The sequence below is a fragment of the Rattus rattus genome, chromosome 1 (assembly GCF_011064425.1).
Source record: "Rattus rattus isolate New Zealand chromosome 1, Rrattus_CSIRO_v1, whole genome shotgun sequence".
Taxonomy (NCBI): domain Eukaryota; kingdom Metazoa; phylum Chordata; class Mammalia; order Rodentia; family Muridae; genus Rattus; species Rattus rattus.
Genome location: NC_046154.1, coordinates 118587829 through 118613586, shown reverse-complemented (window position 1 = coordinate 118613586; position 25758 = coordinate 118587829). Strand labels below are relative to the sequence as shown.

The 25758-nt window shown below is 43.7% G+C and overlaps 2 protein-coding genes across 5 annotated transcripts in view; one reads left to right on the top strand and one right to left on the bottom strand.

Annotated features, from left to right (window-relative positions):
• The window catches only part of Klhl32 (kelch like family member 32), a 215337-nt gene extending 214632 nt beyond the window's left edge, over positions 1 to 705 (bottom strand). For all 4 annotated transcript variants that reach the window (XM_032905088.1, XM_032905100.1, XM_032905095.1 and 1 more), the window contains exon 1: positions 377 to 705. The gene's annotated coding sequence lies outside the window, so the exon portion shown is untranslated. The remainder of the gene's footprint in view (positions 1 to 376) is intronic.
• Positions 620 to 25247, top strand: LOC116900870 (glutathione S-transferase P-like). Its single transcript, XM_032902571.1, has 2 exons — positions 620 to 828; positions 24776 to 25247. Exons 1-2 carry the CDS (start codon positions 620 to 622, stop codon positions 25245 to 25247), a joined length of 681 nt encoding a protein of 226 aa, XP_032758462.1.
• The last annotated feature ends 511 nt before the right edge of the window (positions 25248 to 25758 follow it).

The window sequence follows — 25758 nt, the reverse complement described above, 5'->3', positions numbered from 1 at the left end:
CTGAATACAAATTAACGACTGCCAAGTTGCCACAAGGTCCTCAATGCTCGTACTATTTTTTTAAAAAAAATCAAAGTAAAAAGGATTTAAGAAATTTCTTCCAATATATGTCCCAAGGCTGATGTTTAAACACGTCTCCTTGGCAACCAGGAAGCATAGTGCATACCGGGTTGGGGGAGGGGGTTGCCACTCTAGGTTGGTAGAATAAGTAACAGGAGTAGTAATTGCTCCCGCTAGACGATGCCAGCAGAGGCTTCATCCTTTGAAAAGCAACTCCAGGTCTTGCTCGGTCTGGCTCATCCGCAGCCTCCCACCCTCTCCCTTGGGTCTGCTGACACTAATTCCGAACCCGTCACAAGGAGAGAGACTGGCTTACCCGAAGGAGGGGAGCAGTCTGCTGGGCTTGATACCCCAGGGGGCCGGCGGGCACCAGGCTCTCTCGGGGACAAGACGGCTCTGCTTTCCCCCCTCGACCCTGGGGAAACTGCAGCAGCTCTGTCTGCCCGGCCGGGGCTGCAGCAGTGATGATCGCGCGCTCTGGCGTGTGTGTGGATGCGAGCGGGTGTGCGCGCTAACCCGCGCGCTCCCGACCTCCAGGGGACTTGGGGGAGGGACGGGGATGGGTCCGCGGAAAGAGAAAGCCAGCCAGCCCCGCAGGTGGCGCGTGCAACCCGGCTCGTTCTACCCTCCCAGCAGCCGGCCTCCAGCCGCCCCTCGCAGCCGCTCCGCCCTCCTGCCGCTGCGCGCTCCCGCCCCGCCGCCCGCGACACGCGCGCTCCCCGGAAGTCCCCCCTCTCCGCGCTCCCGCAACCGAGCCGCCTGTCGCGGGTCACGCGCACACCCTGCTGCTCCCGCAGGCCTCTGCCGCTCCTGTGACCCAGACACTAAATCCTCGTCCCTGCCCTCCTAGGTCTGGAAGCGTCTGAGCCTGCAGGTGCCACCTTCCCCCGGAGCACACTCCCCTGTCCCTGACTTGGCTGACTTATTCAGAGGCACTAGCCCAGAATAACATGCTGTGGCCTTCTGAGAATTCTTGTTAAGGTACCTTTGAGGATAAGTATGGAGCAACTTTTTAAGAAACCATAGCATGCATAGGTAGACTGATGTCCTGAACCCAGAGGGAAGAGGGAGAATATTTGATAACCACTAATCGGCACTAAAACGTTGACACCACTGTTGAAGGCTTGACAAAGCTGCTGGTAACTGTGTCTTTCCTGTAAGCACGCTGAGAAATTCCCTTTTATGGAAAATGAATAATTTTAATAAATAATACTGCACCTCTGAGTTGGAAACCCTTGGTCCAATTTGAAGTCAAACCGCAAGAGTGGTAGACTTGAAATTGGAGAGAAATACTTAGTGGACATGAGTGAATTAAAATACTGCAAGACTTAAAACATAACAAGGAATTCCGGAATTCTGCCAAATGGACAGGTTTATGTTTTTCCACACACTGGAGCTAGCAGAGAAGTCTAGATCCGTTTTGAGGAATTCTTGATTATTCTCAAACCAATGATTTAGCAATCCGTTTCCACTTTTAGACCCACAAGAGTTTTCAGTGTGTTTGACCTCCTGACACCTGTCTCCACACTTTAATCCCACGATTTTCATATTGGACTTCAGGATGCTGACTCAGCACTCCTGGACACCAGCATATGTGCACCTGACCGAAAAGAAGGTTAGAACTAGACTCCGGAATACTTCTTAAGCAACTGTTTTTTTCATGTTATGCTGGAAGAGCAAATGTGAAAGCATTTTAAACCGCAAACTACTGACAATGGTGTCAAGATGTAAGCCGCTCCTCCCTTCAGCTTTAGTGAGTTTACTGATTTCGTCATTGTTTGGAAGGTCTTGTTTAGGAAGCCATCTGCAGGAAAGCTAGACTTCTCCTGTTTGGGCTCTTACTATCTTTCCTCTGCCTCTGCCTGCATGGCCCCTGAGCTGCACATGCAGGGGCTGTGCTGTGCTGTATTCATTGAAGGCTGACGTCCCTTGATCCCGTGATCTGTGCATTGGGCTCAGCTGCGTGTTCCTATGATGGTCTCCATTTGCTGTAAAAGGATGCTTCTTTGTTAACGGGCGAGGGCTACGCTTATTTGTAAGCATAAGGATAGTATTACATGTAGTTAAGGAATTATGCGGGCTTGGCAAAGTGGTAGTAGTAAGATTATCTTCTAAAACCTGTGACCACACTAGCTTCAGGTGCTTGGGTAGGTTTTTGGCACAGGCCTGCTTCCCCCCCCCACCCCACCTCTGCCAAACACCCCCCCCTCCGCCCGTGAATGCACCTCAAGTCCAATTAGACAGCTACTGGTTACTAACAGCATGTGAGTGCCACCCACTGTACGTTTATGAACATCTTGCCATGAGGATCATCGTTGGGGCTCATAGGCATCACAGCTGGGTAGGACTATTAATTGCTTCTGTCCCTTGGAAGCTAGCATAGTACTTTCTAGTACTATCAAAGCTAGGACACAGAAAGGACCCAATCCAACTCATCCGAGTCCTCTGTGTGGTGCCTTCAGCAGCCTCTAAGAGGCATCCAAGGGCAATAGCGATGGCCTGGATTGTTTGGAATGAAGCATTCTGGCTAGCCCATTTAAAAGACACACAGTCCAGGTATTTTATTGGACTATCTTGTCCCAGGCATGGTCCTTCTTGCTGTTCTTAACTGTACTAGGTGAGCAACTCTGTTCCTTCATATCCTACCCCTTCATTCTTTGCTTCCCCAGAGCCCTGAAACAGCACTGCTAACTGAACATGGACCATAACGTCTGAACCCATGAGCCAAAAATAAATAGAAATGAAACCCTTTCTCATTTTTTCTAAAGACATATGTATCTTTAGAAGTGTAGGGGCTGACAGTGTCTGAGAAGCCAAAAAAGAGCCTTAGATTGCATGGAGCTAGAATTCTCTGGCAACAGGGAGCTCTGGATGTGGGTTATAGAAAGTGAATTCAGGTCTTCTGCAAATGCTGTTAACCACTAAGGCATTTCTCCCACCCCAATCCTATTTTAAGTTGGTTACGTTGAGCACTTTGTCATTGCAACTAGAAATTAACCAACATCTCAGTAATATGCAATACTAAGGAAAATATGGTTAAGTATAACTGTATGAAAGTGAATACACACATTATATAGGAGAGTTTGCCATTTAAAGATATTTTTAAAGTGCATGTAACTTTTAATCCAGTAACTTTGCCTCTAAGAATTACCCTCAGGTTACCTTAAGCAAAAGTACAAAGACTTGCTTAAGATATTCACCATAGCTTAAAAAATTAAAGATGGGTATTACTCTTGGATATAAAGCACTAGAAGATAGTTAAGAATTAGAGCTCCACCACTGATCAATGATAAAGAATAAAATGATTTACCTTAAGCCAATTTGTGTGGATAATACATATAGCTACAGAAAAAGCTTTATACACTATCGTCATCAGTCTATCAGTACATTTTTTTAAGTTAAAGTTGAATGGATATAATGTAATCCAATGTTAAAATATAATCTGGGTAAACATAAAACATGGGATTGAAGAGCTTCATGAATAACTGTGTGTTTTCATATCTTACTGGTTCGGAAGAAACAGGTGGATCTCGAACTTGGTTCATCCAGTCTTACATACATAAAGAAACTGGGGCCTTACACTGTTACGGCATTACCATTTGCACGGTGCAACTCTAGTTCCCAAGTGACTCACAGGTCGTATACTTATGGTAGGTTTAGGATGAGCTCATCGTAGTACACACTGGGTCCTCTCCTGCTGGACGCTAACTTGTGATGGAATACTAACAGGAAGGACTAATGCTCACACGTCCTCCCACGAGGGGACAGTTCTTCTGGACTGAGTGAAGACTTGGTGCTGCATGTGACAGAGCAGAATACTCACACTACGGGAAGTATCTCTAATGTCAGTGCCGCTCCTGCCTAGGATTCTTGACTAGGGTCTTGATCTGACCCCACGGACCTTAGTCCTTTATGAAGTTGCTGTGTCACAAAGAAGCCTCTCCAATCTTCTCAGTTTACAGGCTTTGTTCACGCTCTCTTCCTGTGTTCATTTCCTCCACAACTTGTTTTTCTGGAACACAAGCCCAGTTTCGGTTTTCACAAGGCCTCGGCTTTTGAATTCACGAGTCAAGAGGCAAGTGCAGTTTGTTCGTTTGCTTCCTATGGCGTTTCATTGACTAGTCCTCTGTGACATTGTTCCTCTCCTGAGGCAAGCTTTTTTTCTTTTTTTTTTAAGGTTTACAGATTAACATCATCATGGTCTAGTCAACTCACCTCTTGGGCTATGTATATGCAATTTTTAAAATAATACACTTTAATATTACTACCTTTGATAAGTAAGAAGGTACCTTACTGAATGAATATTGGAATTCTTGGAATTGAAGGATTGTTAAGGGAAATCCAAATGCCTGAGCTTTTAGTAGGACTAGGAATCTTAATAACTTTACTTAATTAAGATTTGAGATCCCAAGGGCATCTCACTCTAAGTCATGAGCACACATTATGCTGAGTTTGAGGCCAAGGGTTAGGGACAACAGGATCATATGGAATGGGGAAGGAGGACTTCCCAATGGGGCAGTGAAATTTTCTGCAGTAAAGCACAAAGGATACTGTACATTCGAACTAATGGCTCTTCACTTAACTAACTCTTTTTTAAAATTTTTTATTAGATATGTTTCTTTACTTACATTGTAAATGTTATTTCCACTCCCGGTTTCCTGTCCATAAACTCACAATTCACTCCCCTCCCCTTTCCCAAGACAGGTATTCCCCCTATCCATTCTCCTTACTATCCCCCATATTTCCCTGTACTGGGGGCCCAATCTTGGCAGGACCAAGGGCTTCCCCTTCCACTGGTGCCCCAACAAGGCTATTCTCTGTTACATATGCAGTTGGAGCCCTGGATCAGTCCATGTATAGTCTTTGGGTAGTGGTTTAGTCCCTGGAAGCTCTGGTTGGTTGGCATTGTTGTTCATATGGGGTTGCAAGTTCCTTCAACTCTTTCAATCCTTCCTCTAATTCCCCCCAAGGGGGTCCTGTTCTCAGTTCAGTGGTTTCCTGCTAGCATTGACCTCTGTATTGGACATGCTCTAGATGGGTCTCTCAGGAGAGATCTATATCTGGTCCCTTTCAGCATGTGTTTTCTAGCTTCATCAATCTTATCTAGTTTTGGTGGCTGTATATATATGAGCCACATGTGGGGCAAGCTCTGAATGGCCGTTCCTTGAGTAGCTGCTTTAAACTTTGCTTCCATATCCCCTCCTATGGATGTTTATTCCCATTTTAAGAAGAAGTGGGAGCTTCCGCATTTTGGTCATCCTTCTTCTTGAGCTTCCTGTGGTCTGTGGATTGCATCTTGGGTAATTCAAGCTTTTGGGTTAATATCCACTTATCAATGAGTGCATACCACATGTGTTTTCTGTGATTGAGTAACCTCACTCAGGATGATATTTTCTAGTTCATTCCATTTGCCTATAAATTTCATGAAGTCATTGTTTTTTGATAGCTGAGTAGTACTCCATTGTGTAAATGTACCATTTTTTTTTTTATTTCATTCCTCTGTTGAAGGGCATCTGGGTTCTTTCCAGCTTCTGGTTATTATAAATAAGGCTGCTATGAACATAGTGGAGCATGTGTCTGTGTTGTATGTTGGAGCATCTTTTGGGTATATGCCCAGGAGAGGTATAGCTGGGTCCTCAGGTAGTGGAATGTCCAATTTAACTAACTCTTAAAAAATTTAATTTCACGTTTTGATTGCTCCCTGTAATGGTTAAATTTTATTGTACGGTGTGGAATCACCATGGAAACAACTACGTTATCCATGAATGGAAAAGACTCACCCTTAATTCAGGCAACATCATCAACCAGGCTGGAATTCCAGGCTGAATAAAAAGGAGAAATGAACTGACCACAGATGCAATGTGACCAGCCTCATCATTCCCACTGATGTGCTGTCTCTGTCGTGATGAACCGGACCATCAAACTACCTTTACTCCATTAAGGTGTTCTTGTCAGGCATTTTGTCAGAGCAGTAAGAAAAATAATACAGATAATCAGTACCAGAAGTGGAACAGTTGATGTGATCAAGTTGACCGTGTGGTTTGCAGGAGAAATGTGGAAGCCCTGAAATCTAGTAAGCAGGACTGAATTGGGCCACTTTGGTGGCATTTTGGAAGAGCAAAATGCTCACAGAAATGTAGACTGTGGAGGCCAAGATGAGGAGGTTTTAGAGGTGAATTAAGACCTCTACCTATGATAGAGGCTGATTATGTTATGTTCTGGCAACTAATTTGGCTGTATTCTGCCTTGAGAGCTTGAGAAAAGCTGAGTTCAAAAGCAATGGACTCATTTATTTGGGGAGGAATTTCAAGTCAACACTGTCATGATGATTCTTCACTGTTATTTTCTAGGACCACAGAAAGCAAAAGCAGCATGGGAAGTAGAAAGACAGGGGAAAAAAATGTGCAATTTGCCAGGCAAAAAGGAGCAAGAGTAGTAACATCTAAGTTCCAGAATGATGAAAAAAAATTTTTTTATTAACTTGAGTATTTCTTATATACATTTCGAGTGTTATTCCCTTTCCCGGTTTCCGGCAAACATCCCCCTCCAAAAAACAGTTGTAATTGTTAGAGGGCACCACCACTAAAGTTCACACAGTTCACAACACGGTAAAGGGACCTGCCACCAAATCCAATGACAGGAGTCCTGTCCCTGAAACTTTCAGGAGAGAGTTAACTCAGGTTGTCCTTTGACCTCCACTCATGTACACAGACTTACACATATAATATACACACAGAAATAAATACATGCATATGTACAAAAATGTCTTTCAAAAAAAAAAAACAAAAAGAAATCTCTTGCTTTGCTCTACAGGCAACATGAAAAGTGCACTGAGGGCAAAAGCCAAAAACGTCAAATGGTCCAACTTGTAAAAACCCAAGTTCATTTAGAAAGAGAGAGTTTAAACTGAGGGTACCTGTGGAGAAGTTGCCTGCTGAAAATGTAACAGCGGAAGAAGTGTTTCCCCCACGGGGACCAATGCAACTGTGGTTCAAGTGAGCTAGGTTATACAGCTCAAGCTAGCAGACTTTGACAGCACTGTCTACATGGTGCTAGTTTTATAGGCTTGAGGTATACAAATGTTAAGAATTCTGTGGGCTCACACCAAGGTTTCTGAAGGTCATTAAGCCAGGAAATGTGTGGCACAGTCAAAAATCTTCAAGAAGATATAGAGAATCCACTGCATAAAGCTATGAAGGTGAAGCCCAGGTTATAACATTTCCATGGTGTTAGAGGTGCAACCACCGTGAAACATCTGCTGAGGAAAGCTATGTCCAACGAGGAACATGGCTAAGAGAGAAGCTGTGAGTGCTGTAGGCAGCAGGTCTGGAAGGACAGGACTACCCAAAGTCTTTGTAGCCCAGGTAAGACTTTCATGAGCCCCAAATGCCAAAATGAATCTATACTATTGATGTCTGCCCATACCTGTTGGGCTTTGGTCTCATCTTTTTCCCTATACCCCTATTTCTGATTTGGAATGAGAATGTTTCTTCTGTGGTATTGTACGCTAGAAGTATGCAGCTGTGTTGGAGTACACAGGGACTCATGGTTAGGATATGGCCTTGAATCTCCAAAGATACTTTGGGCTTTAGAATTTTGAATAATGTTGAGACTGTTGAAGGCCATAAGGGCTTTTAGAAGTGCACTAAATGAATTTTGCATTTTAAAATAAAAATGATACTTCAGGATATAGAGTAAAATGTTATAATTGAAAATGATGCATTTGGTGACTAGGGAGATGACTCCATCAGTGAAATGCTTGCCACATGAGCATGGGGACCTGAGTTTGCCTCCCTACCACCCACATAAAAACCTGTGTATATTAGTTAGAATTTTCCAGAGTAACAGAACTTATAGAACACATTTCTTTCTTCCTGTCTTGGTTGGTCTTCAGTATATGTTGGAATCCCAAAGTAGACCCCAGTGCCAGTGAAGGAATGGCCTTGCTAAGTGAGGGCAGGCAATCAGGCAAAGAGCAAAAGCTTGCTTGTTCTGTCTCCTTATACAGACTTCTAGCAGAAGTTATAGTCCCGATTAAAGGTGTGTCTTCCCATATCGGGATCCCAATGAAAGATACGTATCCTTCTGCCTCAAAGTTCTGGACTATAATTGGGTTCACCCCCTTCAAACCAAGCCAAAAAAATCTTTTATAGTTATAGGTCTATTTCTGGATTGTAGTTTGTAGCAGATGTAGTCATGTTGACAACCAATAACAGCCATCACAATGGGCTTGGTGACATGCACCTGTAATCTAAACACCAGAGAGGCAGAAACAGGACTATCTCAGGAGCTTTCTGGTTCCAGGTTCAGTGAGAGACACTGCCTCAGAAAACAAGGTAGAAAGAGCAGAAGACACTTGATGTTGGCTTTTGGCTTCCACATTTATGCCCACGCACATAGATATACATCACAGCCTCACATACATACATACATACATACATACATACATACATACATACATACACACATGTATGTGTGTACACACACATATACACTCACACATGCATAGACCACACACACACACACACACATACACAAACACACACAGATTAAATAACTTAAAAGATAATAACGTATCTGAATGTCAAATTAACAAAGAGTGTAATTCTGATGGTTAACATTCACTGACAGCTTTAGAATCATTGTGGGAGCACAGCTTTTAGTAGGTTTGTCTTTGATGATAGTTGACTGAGCAGAGAAGACCTACCCTGAGTGTGGCAGCACCTGCCATGGGCTCATTGGAAAGGAGGACAAGAGCTGAGCACAGACATTCATCTCTCATAAATTCTCACTGTAGACCCAGTGTGACCACCTGCCTCCCAGTCCTACCACCATGTCTCCCCTGCTAAGATAGACTGTACTCCCTACACTGGAAGCCAAATTGAACTCATCTATTCTCAATTGCATTTGTGACAGCAACAAGGAAAGTAGCTATTATAGTCCTTTAAAAAATTTTCCTTTTCTTATCTCTTCTTCTTCCTCATTACTGCTTCCAAATACATTTTGGATGGAATCACCTAATATATTCTAAATCAAAGTAATGAAATCTCCTTTAATGACATAAATCCTCTTACAAAGACACAAATAACCTTCCTTAATGTAAATATGTCTCACGAACTTTATTTTCAAAATGCCTTCCCTTATGTTGAGGCCACCTATCATGGAATTAAAGTTGAACACTTGGTGATACATCAAAATTTTAGTTTCTAATCTTAGAATTATTTGTGTGGGTTAAATTTGTCCTGAAAGTTCATTTCTACTTTGTAATAATATATTGTAGAACAATAAATGTTTTATTCTAAGCTCAATGTAGTGTCTAAACTTAAGGATACCATTGAGAAAAAAAATCCTGTTAACTTTTTCTTCCATTCAAATCATTCATTCATTAAAAATAACTAATGTTTTCCAGGCCACATCAGCCTAAAAAGACTGTCAAGAATAACACAACCATCTATCCTGTTTCAGCCTGTCTGGTTGACAGAAGCAAGAAACCTAGCTTTCTCAAATTATGTTCCTAGTCGTCTTAAAGTCATTTTTATCAATGAGCACTACTAACTTTACACAACCATCCTTGGAAGCACAAGAAATAATTCTCTGACTCCGAACGGAAGAACCCTCCAAGGATGCCTCTTTTCTTTTACTTTTACATTTGTTGCTTATAATTTCGTCCTTCTAGGAAATGGTTTTTGTCTTTTCTGTGACTGAAGAGAGAGGGCTCCTGCCATCCAAAGGGAAGGTCCAGGGATGAAGCTTCAAGTCCTGCGGTGCACAGGATGCCCTCTAACTGCCCTTAATGGGGAGTTCCCTAATTCTCCAACAGAAAGACAGAGAAAACTGAGCGACAGACCCTCTGTCCTCAAATCACCAGTCCTTTGCTGTTTCTAAACTAATCATGTTCCTCCCGACCCCACTCCCACTTCCGTTTCCCTCAGGGCATGCCTTTCTGCTTGAAATCTCTCTCTCTCTCTCTCTCTCTCTCTCTCTCTCTCTCTCTCTCTCTCTCTCTCTCATCTTTATTAACTTGAGTATTTCTTATTTACATTTCGAATGTTATTCCCTTTCCCGGTTTACGGGCCAACATCCCCTAACCCCTCCTCCCCTTCTATATGGCCTTCCCTCCCATCCTCCCCCATTGCCACCCCCTCCCCCAACAATCACGTTCACTGGGGGTCCAGTCTTGGCAGGACCAAGGGCTTCCCCTTCCACTGGTGCTCTTACTAGGATATTCATTGCTACCTATGAGGTTGGAGTCCAGGGTCAGTCCATGTGTAGTCTTTGGGTAGTGACTTAGTCCCTGGAAGCTCTGGTTGGTTGGCATTGTTGGTTGTTCGTATGGGGTCACAAGCCCCTTCAAGCTCTTCCAGTCCTTTTTCTGATTCCTTGCTTGAAATCTCTTAAACCATTATATTTACGAGTCCCTATCACAAGGAGAACTGTTGCTAGCAGCCTTCCTGACAAAAGCAGGTTTGGTAAACAGTGGGAGAGGTGCTGTTGAAGTTTCTGCTGGGTCCGCACGGAATTAAAGATGAGATTGCCTTCCTAACGAGGAGTGTGATGGTCATTTGGCGGCTTTTACTGTGAGCTGAAAGTGCACTTAATACATCGCCCCTGTACTCACCATAGCTTACAAGCACAGTTCTCTGTAGAAAGTGTCAGGTTCTGCCTAACCACAGGGCTAAGGGGCTATTGTGAAATGATACCTCACCGCCACTGCCAGCAACGTACAGAAATTCATACTGCTACTCCAGGAGATTGAACAGCATTGTGAAGTTGTAAATCATTACTAGAACCACCATGAATCAGAAGATGGCAGGAAGGATGTCCAGGAAGTTCTTCAGACATGAAACTGCCATTCTGAGCAGCAGAGAGAAAGGACAGTAAACTAGCAAGGAAGCTCTTGGTCCCGAAACAGCCTTGAGCCGGTTTGCGAACATTTGTTTTCTGTTTATACGTGTTTCCTTTGGATGTGACAATTTCTAACATAAGCTAATAAATCTGTCTTCAAAATCCTTTTAATTCAAGTAGGCAATCTCAAATGTTAAAAAAAAGAAAAGGTTACGTTACACATGGGTTCTCCTGAGCTTCTTGTAATATTTTTTGCTCTAGAAGGAATTCATGGTTGTTCATTTCACAGTAGCTAAAGAGACTGTTCATTAAGGCTTTGTCTATTTTTCATGAGGTTTATGTCATCAGACATTGTTTCAAATGAAGAAAGTACCTTTGGGAAGAAGAGTAAAAATTGAGCTATATAAACTTAGAGGAAAACCAGAAATGGTTTATGGCTGGAATCATAAACAACAGGTTTTATTTAATCAAATGTGAAAGATGAAGAATTTTTATGCTGTATTTTTCTCTTTTTAATTAATTAATTCACTTGCTTATGAGCTTCCTATATTAAACTGATAAAATACTGTTAGCAGCAGAAAACCCATGCATACTGTATCTGATACTATACTGTATATAATATATATATAGTATATACTATACCATACTGTATCTGATACTAGTCCTTTAATGTTTATGTGCACAGAGGCCTTGCTGTAGAAGTGAAGCACCAATGAAGTCGTTGGCTTACCCAGGCATAGATCATTTTAACAAAGGGTGACACGTTTTAGAAAGGTGATAAGATAAAGAACAAAGAATCTAGACATAAGTTGGGGGTGGGCTAACTATTTGGGAGAAACTAATAGAAGATAAGGGTAATTCTAGCAAGATCGTTTGTTATAGAATTATATCAACAATGACTCTTGTTTAGAAATAAGGGCCCTTTTCTTCTGTCCTGAGCAGAAGCCCTTCAGGTATGTCCTGCTTTCAGGTGGTAGAGGAAGGTAAGACATTTGCTTTGCTGCTCCATGATGGGAAAAGTCTGACCAATACAAACTCAAAATAACCCTCATACCAAAGTGGCTTACAGCCGAGGAGATTGTTCCGAGACCTCGATAGCAAACTTGGAATCAAATGCATCTGCTACATTTCAGATTACATAGCCTTGTTAATTCTATCAGGATGCAAACTGATGACGATTACCCATTATTTTCTTCTTTGTTAATAAATGAAGGCTCAGTGTTGTGCCAAGTTGACCAAGAAATAAATGGCTAAAAATTGTGGCTGAGGGGCTGGGGATTTAGCTCAGTGGTAGAGCGCTTGCCTAGGAAGCGCAAGGCCCTGGGTTCGGTCCCCAGCTCCGAAAAAAAGAACCAAAAAAAAAAAAAATTGTGGCTGAAATCTAGGCTTCCACTCCTATACTCTGTTTTCTCTGAGTTATGGCTGTATCTGAGGTGGGGAAGGAATCACAAGAATGCAAGCCAGGCCAGTCCTTTTCCCCGATGGCAGTATTTGATTGTTTCACACATCCTCCATTAGAGCATGAATCTTTCAATGACACAGCTATGGTCTTTCCTACTTTAACAGACGTACCCTTTTCTGCACCTTTTAATATTCGCATCATGAGATTTTAGACAACCAGGAACTATGCTACACATTGGGTGGATGAATGGATGAATGTATAGAAATTACAACGTAGCCTTAGATGTCATTGTGGTTGGAATGTAAACGTTAGTGGAAGAATTCTGAGAAATGTTCTTAGAAAAGAAGACTGGGGCAAAATTCTGGGAAGCTGTGAATGCTATTCTGAGGTGTTTTTGTCTTATTCTGCAGAAAAGGGTAACGAGGGTTCTTTCTTTCAGAAGGGTTAACTTTCCTCGTGGGAGACAGTAAGGATCACTATAAAATCTAAAATTTAAGTGCACTGAACACAGTACACAGTGAGTTCTGTGGAAACTGAGAGGAAAAGAACTTTAGTGGAGCAGTGATTAGCTAAGTTTCCTTGTCCTTAGGGGAGACACACTGTTGGGTAGCTGGACTGGGTATCTGATAAATGGGGTCTGCTGCATGAAGGTAAGAAAAGAGAACAGTCTATGCCGGAAAGTCGGATTCAATCCCAAATATCGTAATATTCAATGCAGCTAAGACCGGAGGGTCAAATGCAGAATCATACCTAATGTTGCAGAGCCAATGGCTTAAAGACTAAGAAACTGAGCTGAAGGAGGTGCTTAACCAGTGCAGTGGGTCTGTGGCATGGTCAATGCTGAATAGCACGTGTTTGTGGTCTAATTTGTATTAAGTCCTGTTTGTTGCTATAACAAATTACTTTACACATGTCGAAACAGCATTTTTCTATTGTGTTACAGTTCTGTTGCCTAGAAATACTATATGCGACCCATAATGTTAATAGGTCAATAGATTGTGTTTCTTTGTGGGGTTCTAGGAGACACTTCTGTCTGCCAACTTTCAAAGCTTGTACACATTGCTTTGTTAATGAATTCTTCCTATATTTTCATACCCAGGAACATTGGATCAAATCATTCTCACACAACTGTATCCCAGGTCGTCCCTGCTGCTTTTTTTTTTTTCTCCTTACACTTTTAATCACATTTGGCGGGAGAGATGACTCAGAGGTCAAGAGTACTGACTGCTCTTCCAGAGGTCCTGAGTTCAATTCCCAGCAACCACATGGTGGCTCACCACCTTCTGTAATGGGATCTGATGCCCTCTTCTGGTGTGTCTGATGATAGCTGCAGTGTACTCATATACCTAAAATAAATGAATTACATTTGTGTTCCCTGAATAGTCCAGGGTAATAACTTTGCCTTTCTCTATCCATCTTCTCAATCAATTACACCTGAATTCTAGCAAAGCCTTTCCCACTAATATATGCTCTTCTGTGTTAAAGTCAGCAGATGAGCAATCCTAGATCCATTTCTAACATAACTTCTCCTTGTCGTGGAGGGTAATTGTCTTGTTGGTTTTTTGACAACTTGACACAAGCTAGTGTTATCCGAGAAGTGAGGACCACAACTGAGAAATTGCCTCCGTTGTACCAACCTGTGTGCAAGAGTGTGGGGCATGATTGATTGAAGGGAGTTCCAGCTCTTTCTGGGTAGTGCCATCTCTGGACTGATGGCCCTTAGGTGTGTAAGGAAGCAGGTTGAGAAAGACAAGGAGCAAGCCAGGAAACACTGTTCCTCCATGACTTCTACAGTAGCTCCTGCCTCCGGTTCCTGCCCTGACTTCTTCTTTAGATGACGGATTGTGGTGTGAAAAATAAAAGCTGAAAACAAAACAAACAAAGAAACAAACAAACACATCCTGCAATGTGTTTTTTGTCATGGTGTTTCATCAGAACAACGGAAACCCTAGCTAAGATAGTAATATATTCACAATCTGAAGGATTAGAACACAACACAGGTGCCTGCCTGCAACACCCTTCTCATGAGGAGCTAACCGTGTCAGGTCCGCCTCCTATGAAGGCTGAAGCCACACATATTTCCAGGGAACAATGTGACCTAAGCCTTCAAACTCTCTGCTCTGTGTCAGAATCTTTTTCTAGTCATGAGTAGTTGACTCTGATACCCTAATAATGGATTGCTCCCCTTGAAAATGAGGCCCCACATGCTTCCTCTTCTGTCCGATACAGACAGTGATAAGCTGCATCCAGGAGCTGTGCCATTCACTAAAGCTATTGGTACATGTTCAGGAATTTGGCAACATCAAGGTGGCATGAATCAAAGTAAACTGTTTACTCAGTGAAAATGAGCAAATACCATGAAGCAGGCTCTTCCTCTGAGAGTTATTAAACCAGTTACTTAACGTTTTCAAGCAAAGCACTGGGTGTATATAAATTTAAAGCAAGTGCCCACTTGACAGGTCAAGCACGGGGACAGGTAACAGGTTGCTGAAAGTGGTGTCAGAAACAAACAAATATCAATATCCCAAACAAATATCAGGACCCAAGAGTTGGCAATTTAATGCAATTGACCTCTGCTCTTCAGTAGCCTATGAAAGATTCTGTTTGTTGGTGAGCAGAGTCACTTGCCTGGAATGAGTCCAGGGCCACGAGGAGTTATTATATCTCTAAGCTGGGAAGGTGCTGTGGTTTGCATAGGAATGGCCCCATAGAGTCCTCTGCTTGATTGCTTGGTCCATTAGGCGTGGCACTGTTACGAGGCGTGGCCTTGTTGCAGGAAGTGAGGCTTTATTGGAGGAAGTGTGTCACTGGGTGCGGGCTTTGAGGTTCATATGCACAAGCTAGGCCCAGTGTGGCAAAGCTCTTCCTGGATGCAGAATTCTCAGTTCCTTCTCTAGCACCATGTCTGCCTGCATGTGGCCATGCCTCCCACCGTGACGATAGTGATATAAATATATAAAACTATAAGCCAGTCCCAATTAAGTGTTTTTCTTTATAAGAGTTGCTATGGCCATAGTGTATCTTCACAGCAACAGAACAATAGCCATGAGACACGTCAAAAAGGCATTTTTTAAATCAGTATTTTATAATCTTAGTAGGATTACATGAGTTTTTGATTTAGCTAGTGGTAGAATGCTTTTCTAACAAGTATGAGGCCCTGGATTAAGTCCCTAGCACCTCTCCCGTCAAACAAACAAACAAACAAACAAACAAACCAAAAAAACCCTGACAAAATGCAAGGTTACAGATAGCCACACATGCTTTGGAATTGTTCCAGGGAGTAACTATTCAATAAGCAATGCTTTATACTAAGAATATAGAAAATCATATAAACATGAGAGCTAAAGTTTTTCACAAGGAACCTTGGTGGGAAATGTGTTTGTAGGTGGTAGGGACTAGCAAGATTGTCTCTACTTTGCAGGGGACCTGTTGGCTTTCCTTCTACGCTCACCCCCACAGTTACCTGGCAATAGTCAGGTATGCCTAACTCACCATAAAAGGGGCTGCTTCCCCTCCTCACTCTCTTGCTCTTCTCTTGTTCTCTTACTTTCTTCTCCTTTGTCCCCCCATTCCCCCTTCCCCCCCTCTCTCCAAGGGGGCCTCTTCTCTCTCTCTGGCAGGCCTCTCTCTCTCTCTCTCTCTCTCCTCTCCCTCTCCCTCTCCCCTCCCTCTCCCCCTCCTCCTCCTCTCCCCTCCCTCCCCCGCTGTCTCTGCCTTCCTCCGTCTCTACTACCCTTCAACTCCCTCCCCAGGCCCTAAATAAACTCTATTCTATATTATACTGTCCCTGTCCGTGTGGCTGGTACCTCCGGGGAAAGGGACACCTCAGCATGGGCCCACAGAGGCACCCACTTCCCCCATAACATATCGCGCCTCCACCAAACATATCCCTCCTTCTTTTTCTTTTTTATAAAGCACAAGCAGGACCTGATTCGTGAAATTATTTACGGTGCTCACTTTATTGAGATTGACTGCATGAGGCAGGAAGTTCTAGATACAGCATAACTCATGTCCAACGTATTAATAATATTTACTAAATATCATCCATGTTTCCGTCTAAACCAGATACGTCTAGATGAATTTTAGTGAGTTTATTTCTTCTAACATTCACACTAAGACTTCTCACCAAGAAGGAATGAGTTTCCCAGGACAATGGAGAGAAAAGCATTCCAATGAAGGATATTTAAGTTTTGGTGTCTATTGCTGTGGTGAAAACGACATGACCAAAAGCAATGTGTAGAGGAAAGTTTTTTTTTTCAGACTCTGCTTCCAGGTAACAGTCCATGTGGGAACTCTCCAGAGGCTGTGGAAGATTCTGCTTACAGGTTTGCTTCCCATGGCCTTCTCACCCAAGACCAGCAGCCCAGGGTCCACTACCCATAGTGATCACAACATCATCAATCAGAAAAATGTACCCGGACACTTACCCAATGGCCAATCTCATGGGGGTATTTTTCTCAGTTGAGGTTCCCTTCTCCAGAATGACTCTTGCTTGAGTCCAGCCAGCACAAGGGGAATGTCAGCAGTAAAGTGACTCTCTGGGGAATGGCAGGAGGGTCTCAGGAAGAGGGGAAGCTCACCTGACTGAAGATATAAACTAGGGTGGGGAGCAAATGTGTAGAAGCAACAGTGAAGTCACGGATGACAATGTTCAAGGACTGCTGAGGGCCCTGCAAGTGTCACAGCATTCAGGGAAAAGATCCAGATGAGATAAGAACAGAATTTGACTTTAGTTAGCCAGTGGTGGGCCAAAATTTCTGGAGCCTGATACCAAGTGCTTTATTTTCTACACATTTAAACACAGTAAACTTTAGAAAAGAAAATTTCCGTGTAACAGTCTTCGCAACGAAATTTTAGGCATGGCTTACATCAAAATCCTCTGCAAAGTCCATCTCTTTCAGCAGAGCACCCGCGACCTTTCCTACAAGAATGGATTCTACTGTCTGAAATACGGTGCTCAGGGAGGAGGGGTGTAATATGCATACTGCAAAGTCTTTTCCGGAGTATTTGGGACTTCATTCATAAGGATGGGTTGTATTGACCGAGAAACAAAGCTCAGGATTCTTTTGGTGAGGGCTAGCTCCACAGGATAGCAAAGATTATCAGGTATTCACACATTAATGTCTAGCCTTGTGGGTGGAAAATGGGTATGAAGTTCTTCAGTTGAAGAAAGAATTCTTCGTGTTTAAGAATCTTGACTTTTCTGGTGCACGTTTGTAAGCTGCTGCCCTCTACAAAGGACCAAGTGAAGAAGATTTATTCATCTGACTGTTAACCAGAGAGACCATCAAGTTGTCCTATGTGTGAAGGATTCCAGCAGCAGAGTGTGGAAGCAGAGTAAGGCGGTGAGGGACTGGGATCCAGATGACAGTCACTGGCTGCAGATGCCTTATGGGACGAAGACTTTAGGTTGAGACAGGCTGACTCCATGGCAGGTTTCAAACTGGCAGTCTAGGAGACAAGGACTAAGAACTGGGCAAGTGCAGGCAAGCAGTTACTAGAAGAAGAAAAACAGGCAAGCAAACAAACAAACAGGCTTCAGGCAGTTAGTCAGAACCTAAAAACTACTCAGCCTGAAGTAATGGGTCAGCAAGTGTCCAGACCTCCCCAGTAAAGGAATGTCCCTAGAGATGGAGTAAGATAAAGGCCACCTACCCTGGACTTCTTCAGTAACCGTTTCCAGGCCCCATGCCCTGGTAATGGAATGTCCTTAGAGAGGGAGTCACACAGAGGTCACCTACTCTGGAATCCACTAGTGTGCTTTAAATCTAGCCTATGAGCTCATGTGGTTGTCTTTCCATTTTTGAATGAGGGACCCCCCCACCCACCGCCGGCATGCTGGTCTCCTGCAGAATAAAATGCTCCTTGCTTTTTCGTACTATTTGAGTCTAAGGTATCCTTCTTCAGCAAACAACAGACCCTGATAGGTTGCTGTGTAGATTCCTGCTTGAGAATCTAGAGAAATGTTTGTGACCATCACTGAGGAGCATAGGAGGAAGAGCAGGGTCGGAGGGAAGGTGATCTCAGGCTTAGAGTGTCAAATACTTGAGTGGAGGTTTTCAGGCAACAGGCAGCTGTATACGCCTGACACTTGGGGATCTGGAGTGACAGGTTTTGGAAGCAACCAAATAAAGATGGAAACCTAAGCCAGCAACAGGGTGAGGTACCCAGGGAAAGGATGTAATGTGGAGAGAGCTGCGTGTTCAAGGCAAAACAGACGAAACCCATATTTAAAGCACAGACGGAGAAGCTGTAGAAAGAAATGAAGGACAAGCCAGAGGGACGCTTGTGCAAAGGAGATTTCAGAAAGGCCGGGCTAACAGACTCAAATACTATTATGTGGCCAAGTGAGGCATGGACAAGAAAGAGATCTATCCATCAGGGCTTGTAAGGTGCATGCAGCCCTTCCACTGGGGTGAAAGAGATTTGCCTGGGTGAGGAATGGCTGGAAATGTAAATAGAAATCCCAAGAAAGTTTGTGTCAATAAATAGGACAGGGAAATCAATACAGGGCAGAAGGGTGTAGGACTCTGGCCAGTTCCAGCATGTAGCAAGCACAGCTGACTGGCCTTGTCACCTTCCCCCATCCCCTCTGCCTTGCTACAAAATAAAACAAAACAAACAAAACACAAACGTTAGATTACATTCCTAAAGCTAGCCACTGAGATCTATTCCTTGAGGTTTCTTTGGCCACTTTCTCCTCCTGAGGCTGACTACCAAGGTCCAGTTATCAAAGTATTGGTCTAGCAAGCAACAGCCCCCCTTGGCTTACCTAATTAACATTCCCAATCAAACCATGCCACCACACCCTAGCCCAGTGTAACACAGTTTTTCTCTTCTTAAAAAGTTGACCAGCAAGACCATTTGCTGGTTTGCTGCCTGAGACAGAAAGCAGCCACTTGAACTTTACTGCTTAATAAGGGCTCCCTCTGTGAAAGCAGGAGCTTGGGTTAGTTTGTACCTAATTGGGGTCTGAAAGGAAACTCCCACTGTGCAATGGTGTCTTTCAGTAGGGGAAAGGAAATTGAAGTTAGTTTCCTATTAATTGGAGGAGCCTCAATCATACTTAACTGCCGATGGGTGAAAGACTGGAGTAAGAGTTAAGGAATAGACACTGTTTGAGAGCCACTCTGAAAACTGGGGATAAATGGTAAGTGCTTAGGCTAACTCTGGGTCCTTAACGAAGGGGTGGTTCTGGCTGGGAGGCTCTCAGGCACAGTGACATCACAGAATTTGGAAGGAGGACAAGAGACACTTCCCTACAGTTGGGGGATAAATGAGCTATGGGGAGACTCTTAGTTTGAAAGGCAGGTATCAGTGTGCTAGGGATAAAGGCATCATGGGTCAGGTCAGCCTCGAACTGTCCTCAGGGCATGAAAGCTATAACCAGGCCACATCCTTTTCAAGGAGGGAAGGATAATGGAGCAAGCACTGCAGCATTGCAGGTGGAAACCTGATGCCAGAAACTGCTTGAATGTAATTTTCACTAAAGCATGCCCTTTGGAAACTTCTAGAAACAGCTGGGATTATTTCCAAGATGTAGAAACAACAGTGGCTTTGTTTAAAGGTTTGTTCAGGTTTAAAGTGTTCGGGGATGGTCGGGAAAGTAAGAACATTAGAAGCTCTTCAAAGCTGCACAGACCCTAAACACAGGAGTGTCCAGAGATAAGAGGGAATCTAAGGAAGTGGAGAAATTATCCCAAAGACTAATCAGAAATGCCCCAAGACGCAATTATGAGGAAGAACAGTAGAAGTCAGGGCTTTCGGAGTGTCTCTGGTTGGAACAGCAAGCAGTGTCCTGCAGACGTGTGACAGAGCTGAGAGCTGCTGAGGGAGCCAGTCACTGCAAGGAAGGCATCTAAGTTTTTCTATAGAAAATATTTCCCCTTTTTTATTGAAACTTGATCCCCCCCAAGTACAGTATTTCCTGATAGTACTTTCCTCTCCCTCTACTCCTTCTAGTTCCTCCCCACCTCCCTTCCCCCTCCATGTCCACCCACTTTCTGTCTCTCCTTAGAAAAGAACAGGCTTCTGAGAAATAATAACTAAACATGACTTAATTTTGGCCGTGAGATATAAAGGAAGAAAAGAGGATGAGTCCAGCAGACATAACATGTCAATGAGTTCTACACATCAGGGTTGCTTAGAGGGAAACCCTGTGGACTGCAAGAATAAATGTCGTCACAATTACTATATTGTACTACCAGAAGCAATCAGCAGACTCAATGCAAATCCAGTCCGTGTCCTCGATAGTAAAAGATAAATGCGAGGGTCAGAATTAAACCTAACCCAGAACATCCAATATTGATTGTCTCTCTTGATTCTACTGTTTGACTTCCAACCTTAAGGGTAAGATTTCATGATCAGCTGAAGGAACACACAATTCGAAGGCACCCACTGTGCTCAGAGCTAACTGAAGTCAGGAGAGGTCTAGAGAGGTCTGGACAACCCTTCTTGATCTCAAAGCAGGAGGGATGGTAAATGGAGCCTGAGACTTCAGTGCCAACAAGGAGCTTAGACCTCCTCCATAGCTATTCCATGAAAGCAAGTGTTTCAAGGAGACTTTTCTAGCTTGCTTGCTTGCTTGCTTGCTTGCTTGCTTGCTTGCTTGCTTGATTTATTTATTTATTTATTTATTTATTTATTTATTATTTTATGTATGTGAGTACACTGTGGCTGTCTTCAGTCACACCAGAAGAGGGCATCAGATCCCATTACAGATGGTTGTGAGCCACCATGCGGTTGCAGGGAATTGAACTCAGGACCTCTGGAAGAGCAGTCAGTGCTCTTAACCACTGAGCCACCTCTCCAGGCCATAGCTATCTTTTTTATCAAGGAACTAGAACAAGTTGGGATCTGTCTTTCTTCGAAGGCTTCTTCCTTGTCTGAATCCAGGGTGCTCACAAGAACCAGACCTGAATTCTAACTCTAAGGCATCACGGTTTCACCCTAAAGACAACGACCTAGCAAATATCAGGGCACACCAGCCATCCCATCGTGGGAGCAAATAATGAATTAAGTGAGGATAATGTTTTCTGCCTTAGGTAAGAATCCAATTCCGTCCTACATCTCCCAAGTAAGGAGAAGACTTACAACAACTTGAAACAGTACAAAATTTCAGCAAAGAAATAGTCCAAGTAGAAAGATGTTTTTAAACTATGAGACCATGTTACAGGTTGAATTTTATTGCCTCTGTCTTCCTCATATGCCAAATCCTAACCGGTACATTACAGTAGATTGGGACATTGTGGATGCAATTGGTTCAGATGAGGTTGTCTGGAGTAGAGGAAATACTCCTAAACAGATACAAATCTTCACAGCTGTGTGGAGAAGTGCATCTGAGCATGGTCAGACACAGAGAAAGAAGAATTCCTTATGAAGATGGAGGAAGACAGGAGGTGATATGTTTTGTAATGTGGTGGCATAATGTGGCGAGAGGTGGTGCCTTAGTGGGCCCGTGCTGAGGCATCCCGCCTGAGGTGCCAGTCACATGACTGGTCTAGTATAAAATGAAGTTTATTTGGGGGCACGAGGTGGGGGGCGTTGAGAAGGGAGTAGAGGCAGAAAAAGCAAGGGGACAGAGAGGGACAGTAAGAAAAAGGAGAGAGAAAGAAGGGAAGGGGCAGACCCGGAACACGTGGAGAGACAGAAATGGGGAGGGAAAGAAAGGAGAGGGGAAAGCAGTCAGTGAGAGAGAGAGAGGGAAGAGGGGGGGGAGAGAGAGAGAGAGAGAGAGAGAGAGAGAGAGAGAGAGAGAGAGAGAGAGAGAGAGAGAGAGAGAGAGAGAGAGAGACTCAAACAGTTCTCTTTATGCAAGCCAGACTCCTACCTGGCTGTTGCTAGGTAATGGCTGGGCAGAGCTTAGAAGAAACACTAAACGGAGGTGCTTCTGCGAGCCCAGGATCTACCAGATTTACCTGCATAGTGTTCATGCTCCGCCAAAACTCACACTTGCATCGTGATAACACGCATGAGACCGTGGAGTATTGAGAGGGATTAAATCACAAAGATGAAATCTTTACGAATAGCATCTTTATGGATGTCCAATGAAAGCAACGCCAGAGAGCTCATTCGTTCTGCCATGGGGCAGACAGGTATTTTCTGAGTCTTTAACTCACAAAAGAGGGAAATCACAGTGCCTGATTATGCTAAAAGACGCTGATCTTCTGTTCTAGCTTCCAGAAAGGAAACAAAACAAAAGAACAAAATAACAAAAAAAAAAAATTTCTGTTGAGTGGGATAGCTTGGTATGGTGTGGTATGCATTTACGCGGTGTGGCATGTTGTCTATGGCATTTTTTTTTTTTTTTGGTTCTTCCCCGGGAGCTGGGGACTGAACCCAGGGCCTTGCACTTCCTAGGCAAGCGCTCTACCACTGAGCTAAACCCCAACCCCGTCTATGGCATTTTTATAGCAATCTAAGCTGAGTAAAAAAAAGAAAAAAAAAAAAAAAAAAAAAGGAAAACAGAAGTTTTCCCTGAGAGTTCTCAGAAGAAAAATTTTCCCTGAGAGTTCTCAGAAGAAAGCAACTATGCCAGGCCCTTGTGCCCTTGTCTCTGCTCCAGAACTGTAACGCAATAAATTTCTGTTGTTTAAGTCACCGAGCTTACTTAAATCAGTCCTAGAACATGAGTGCAGAATGCCAACATGCTTGATCTACAAAGCACTAGCCTAAAAGGAAGTCTAAAATATAGTTGTGTCTTACATTCCTTATAAAAATAACCAAAGTCGCTTTAGAATACATATTCACACACATAAATCATTCGTGCTGTGTAAAGAGGGAAATTTAAAATATCAGTTATTTACCCAGGACAGTACAGACCAAAGAGTCAAAGCCTGGGTCTCTTCTAGTTTTATAGAACTGTTTGGGGCCGCAACCTACATGCCAAACTGAATTGCATCATGCTAATCAAGATTAAAATAATATTTTTATCAGTACCAAAGATTTACCTAAAAAAAAAGTTCAATGAACAGCAATGCCAACCAACCAGAGCTTCCAGGGACTAAGCCACTACCCAATGACTATACATGGACTGACCCTGGGCTCCAACCTCATAGGTAGCAATGAATAGCCTAGTAAGAGCACCAGTGGAAGGGGAAGCCCTTGGTCCTGCTAAGACTGAACCCCCAGTGAACGGGATTGTTGGGGGGAGGGCGGTAATGGGGGGAGGATGGGGAGGGGAGCACCCATAGAGAAGGGAAGGGGGAAGGATTAGGGAGATGTTGGCCTGGAAACCGGGAAAGGGAATAACATTTGAAATGTAAATAAGAAATACCCAATTTAATAAAGATGGAGAAAAAAATAGAGCTTCTAGCTTCTTTTGCAGTAGTATTGATGACTCCAGACTCTGTGATAGATCCTAACCCCATCCGGCTCCCACCCCACACCCCCTCTCACCTCCCTCAAAAAAATACTAACACCTTGGACAGGAAGCCATCAAAGAGAGTTCTTAAACATTGTGATAAAGATTTGGAAGTGCAGCTTGGGGGCGGGGGGGCGTGGCGGTACAGGAGTTGAAGGACTCAGTTTTCTTTAAGGGACCAGCCACTGCGAGTTGGACCCTGCTCCAGTGAGTATATGGGCAACACAAGTTGGACTTGAGGTTCTTTGTTTGTTTATTTTCTTACTTTCCTCTGGTTGTCATGGGATGCTCTATAATGAAAAAAGGAGTTTACAACAACCTGCATTGCAGGAGAGGGAGAGCGCAAAAGAGAGAGGGGGGGGGAACGGAGGGAGGGAGGGAGAGACAGACACACACACCACACAGAGTCAGAGAGAAAGAGAGAGAGAGAGAGAGAGACAGAGACAGAGACAGAGAGACAGAGAGACAGAGACAGAGACAGAGACACACAGAGAGTGACAGGGACAAAGAGAAGCTGTTGTCACAGACTTAGAGAAGATGCTACACTCTAACAGGGTCACAGTGGGCAGTAGTCTGGCTTACCCTTCCAAGTGGCTGCTTGTGCTTCATCTTTGATGTTCTACCTCTCTGCATTCTTCTTCCTCCTGCTCCTTCTCATCTCCTTCCTGCTTGCTATATCTTTGGAAAAATGAAAAGTATAAAGTCCTTTAAATCTTCCATCCCAAAACCACCATTCATCTCAGCAATTACACAATTCTAATAAAACACCACTGCTAGCGCTCTATTTTGTAACCTTTAATCTCCCAGTCATAATCCCTCCACCATAAGCACACACTTCCACACTCTTCCAAATGTCCTGGCCTGACAAGAACTGTTTTGCTTTACCATTTGACTCTCAAATGTTGGTTGAAAATGGTTGCCTGCAATAGGAAATAACACTGGCTAGGATCACTATGTCTGAGTCCTAGGGTATCTGGCTCTGATGTACAGGTGAGACATTCTGCTTACTACTGAGTTTGTTTCTGTTCATCCTGCTCACCCAGAACCTATTGGGTGGTTCTCCTTAGCTAATGAATTACCAGTAACCCAGACCATGGTGGTATCAGATTGCCCACTTGTCTGTATGGACAGCTTCCCAAGTTTGAGGATAGAGACCTCATCCTTTACCAATCTAGTGCCATCCTGAGGCACGTGGGCCACTCTTTTGGACTTTATGGGAAAGGCCAGAGGGAAGCCGCCCTGGTGGATATGGTGAATGATGGGGTGGAGGACCTTCACTACAGATATGTCACCCTCATCTACACCATCAATGAGAATGGTAAGGATGACTATGTGAAGACCCTGCCTGGGCATCTGAAGCCTTTTGAGACCTTGCTGTCCCAGAACCAGGAAGATAAAGCTTTCATCGTGGGTGACCAGATTTCCTTTGCCAATTACAACTTGCTGGCCCTGCTGCTGGTCCACTACCCCCTGCTCGCTGCCTATGTGGCTCACCTCAGTGCCCGGCCCAAGATCAAAGCCTTTCTGTCCTCCTCCGACCATGTGAACCATCCTATCAATGACAAGGGCAAACAGTAGTGAAAAAGGTTGGGGGAGTGGGCATGTCTAATGTCTTCATGTCTGACTTAGGGTTTTACTGCTGTGAACAGACACCATGACCAAAGCAACTCTTATAAGGACATTTAGTTGGGACTAACCTAAAGGTTCAGAGGTTCAATCCATTATCACCATGGCAGGAGCATGGCAGCATCCAGGCAGGCATGGTGCAGGAGGAGCTGGGAGTTCTACATCATCTGAAGACAGCTGGGAGAAGAGTGGCTTTCAGGCAGCTAGGATGAGGGTCTTAAAGCCCACACCCACAATGACACACCCACTCCAACAAAGCCACACCTCTCCAGGAAGGCCACAACTCCTAATAGTGTCACTCCCTGGGCCAAACTTACATAAGCCATCACAATGTCACACACAGGAAATTTCAAAGTAGAATAGAAGAGTTAATTTTAGGAGTTAGCAGTGATGGTTTTCAATGTCTTTCTCTTACCTCCTTGTAGTTCCGGTAAGGGTGCTTAACTCTCTAACTCTTCCACAG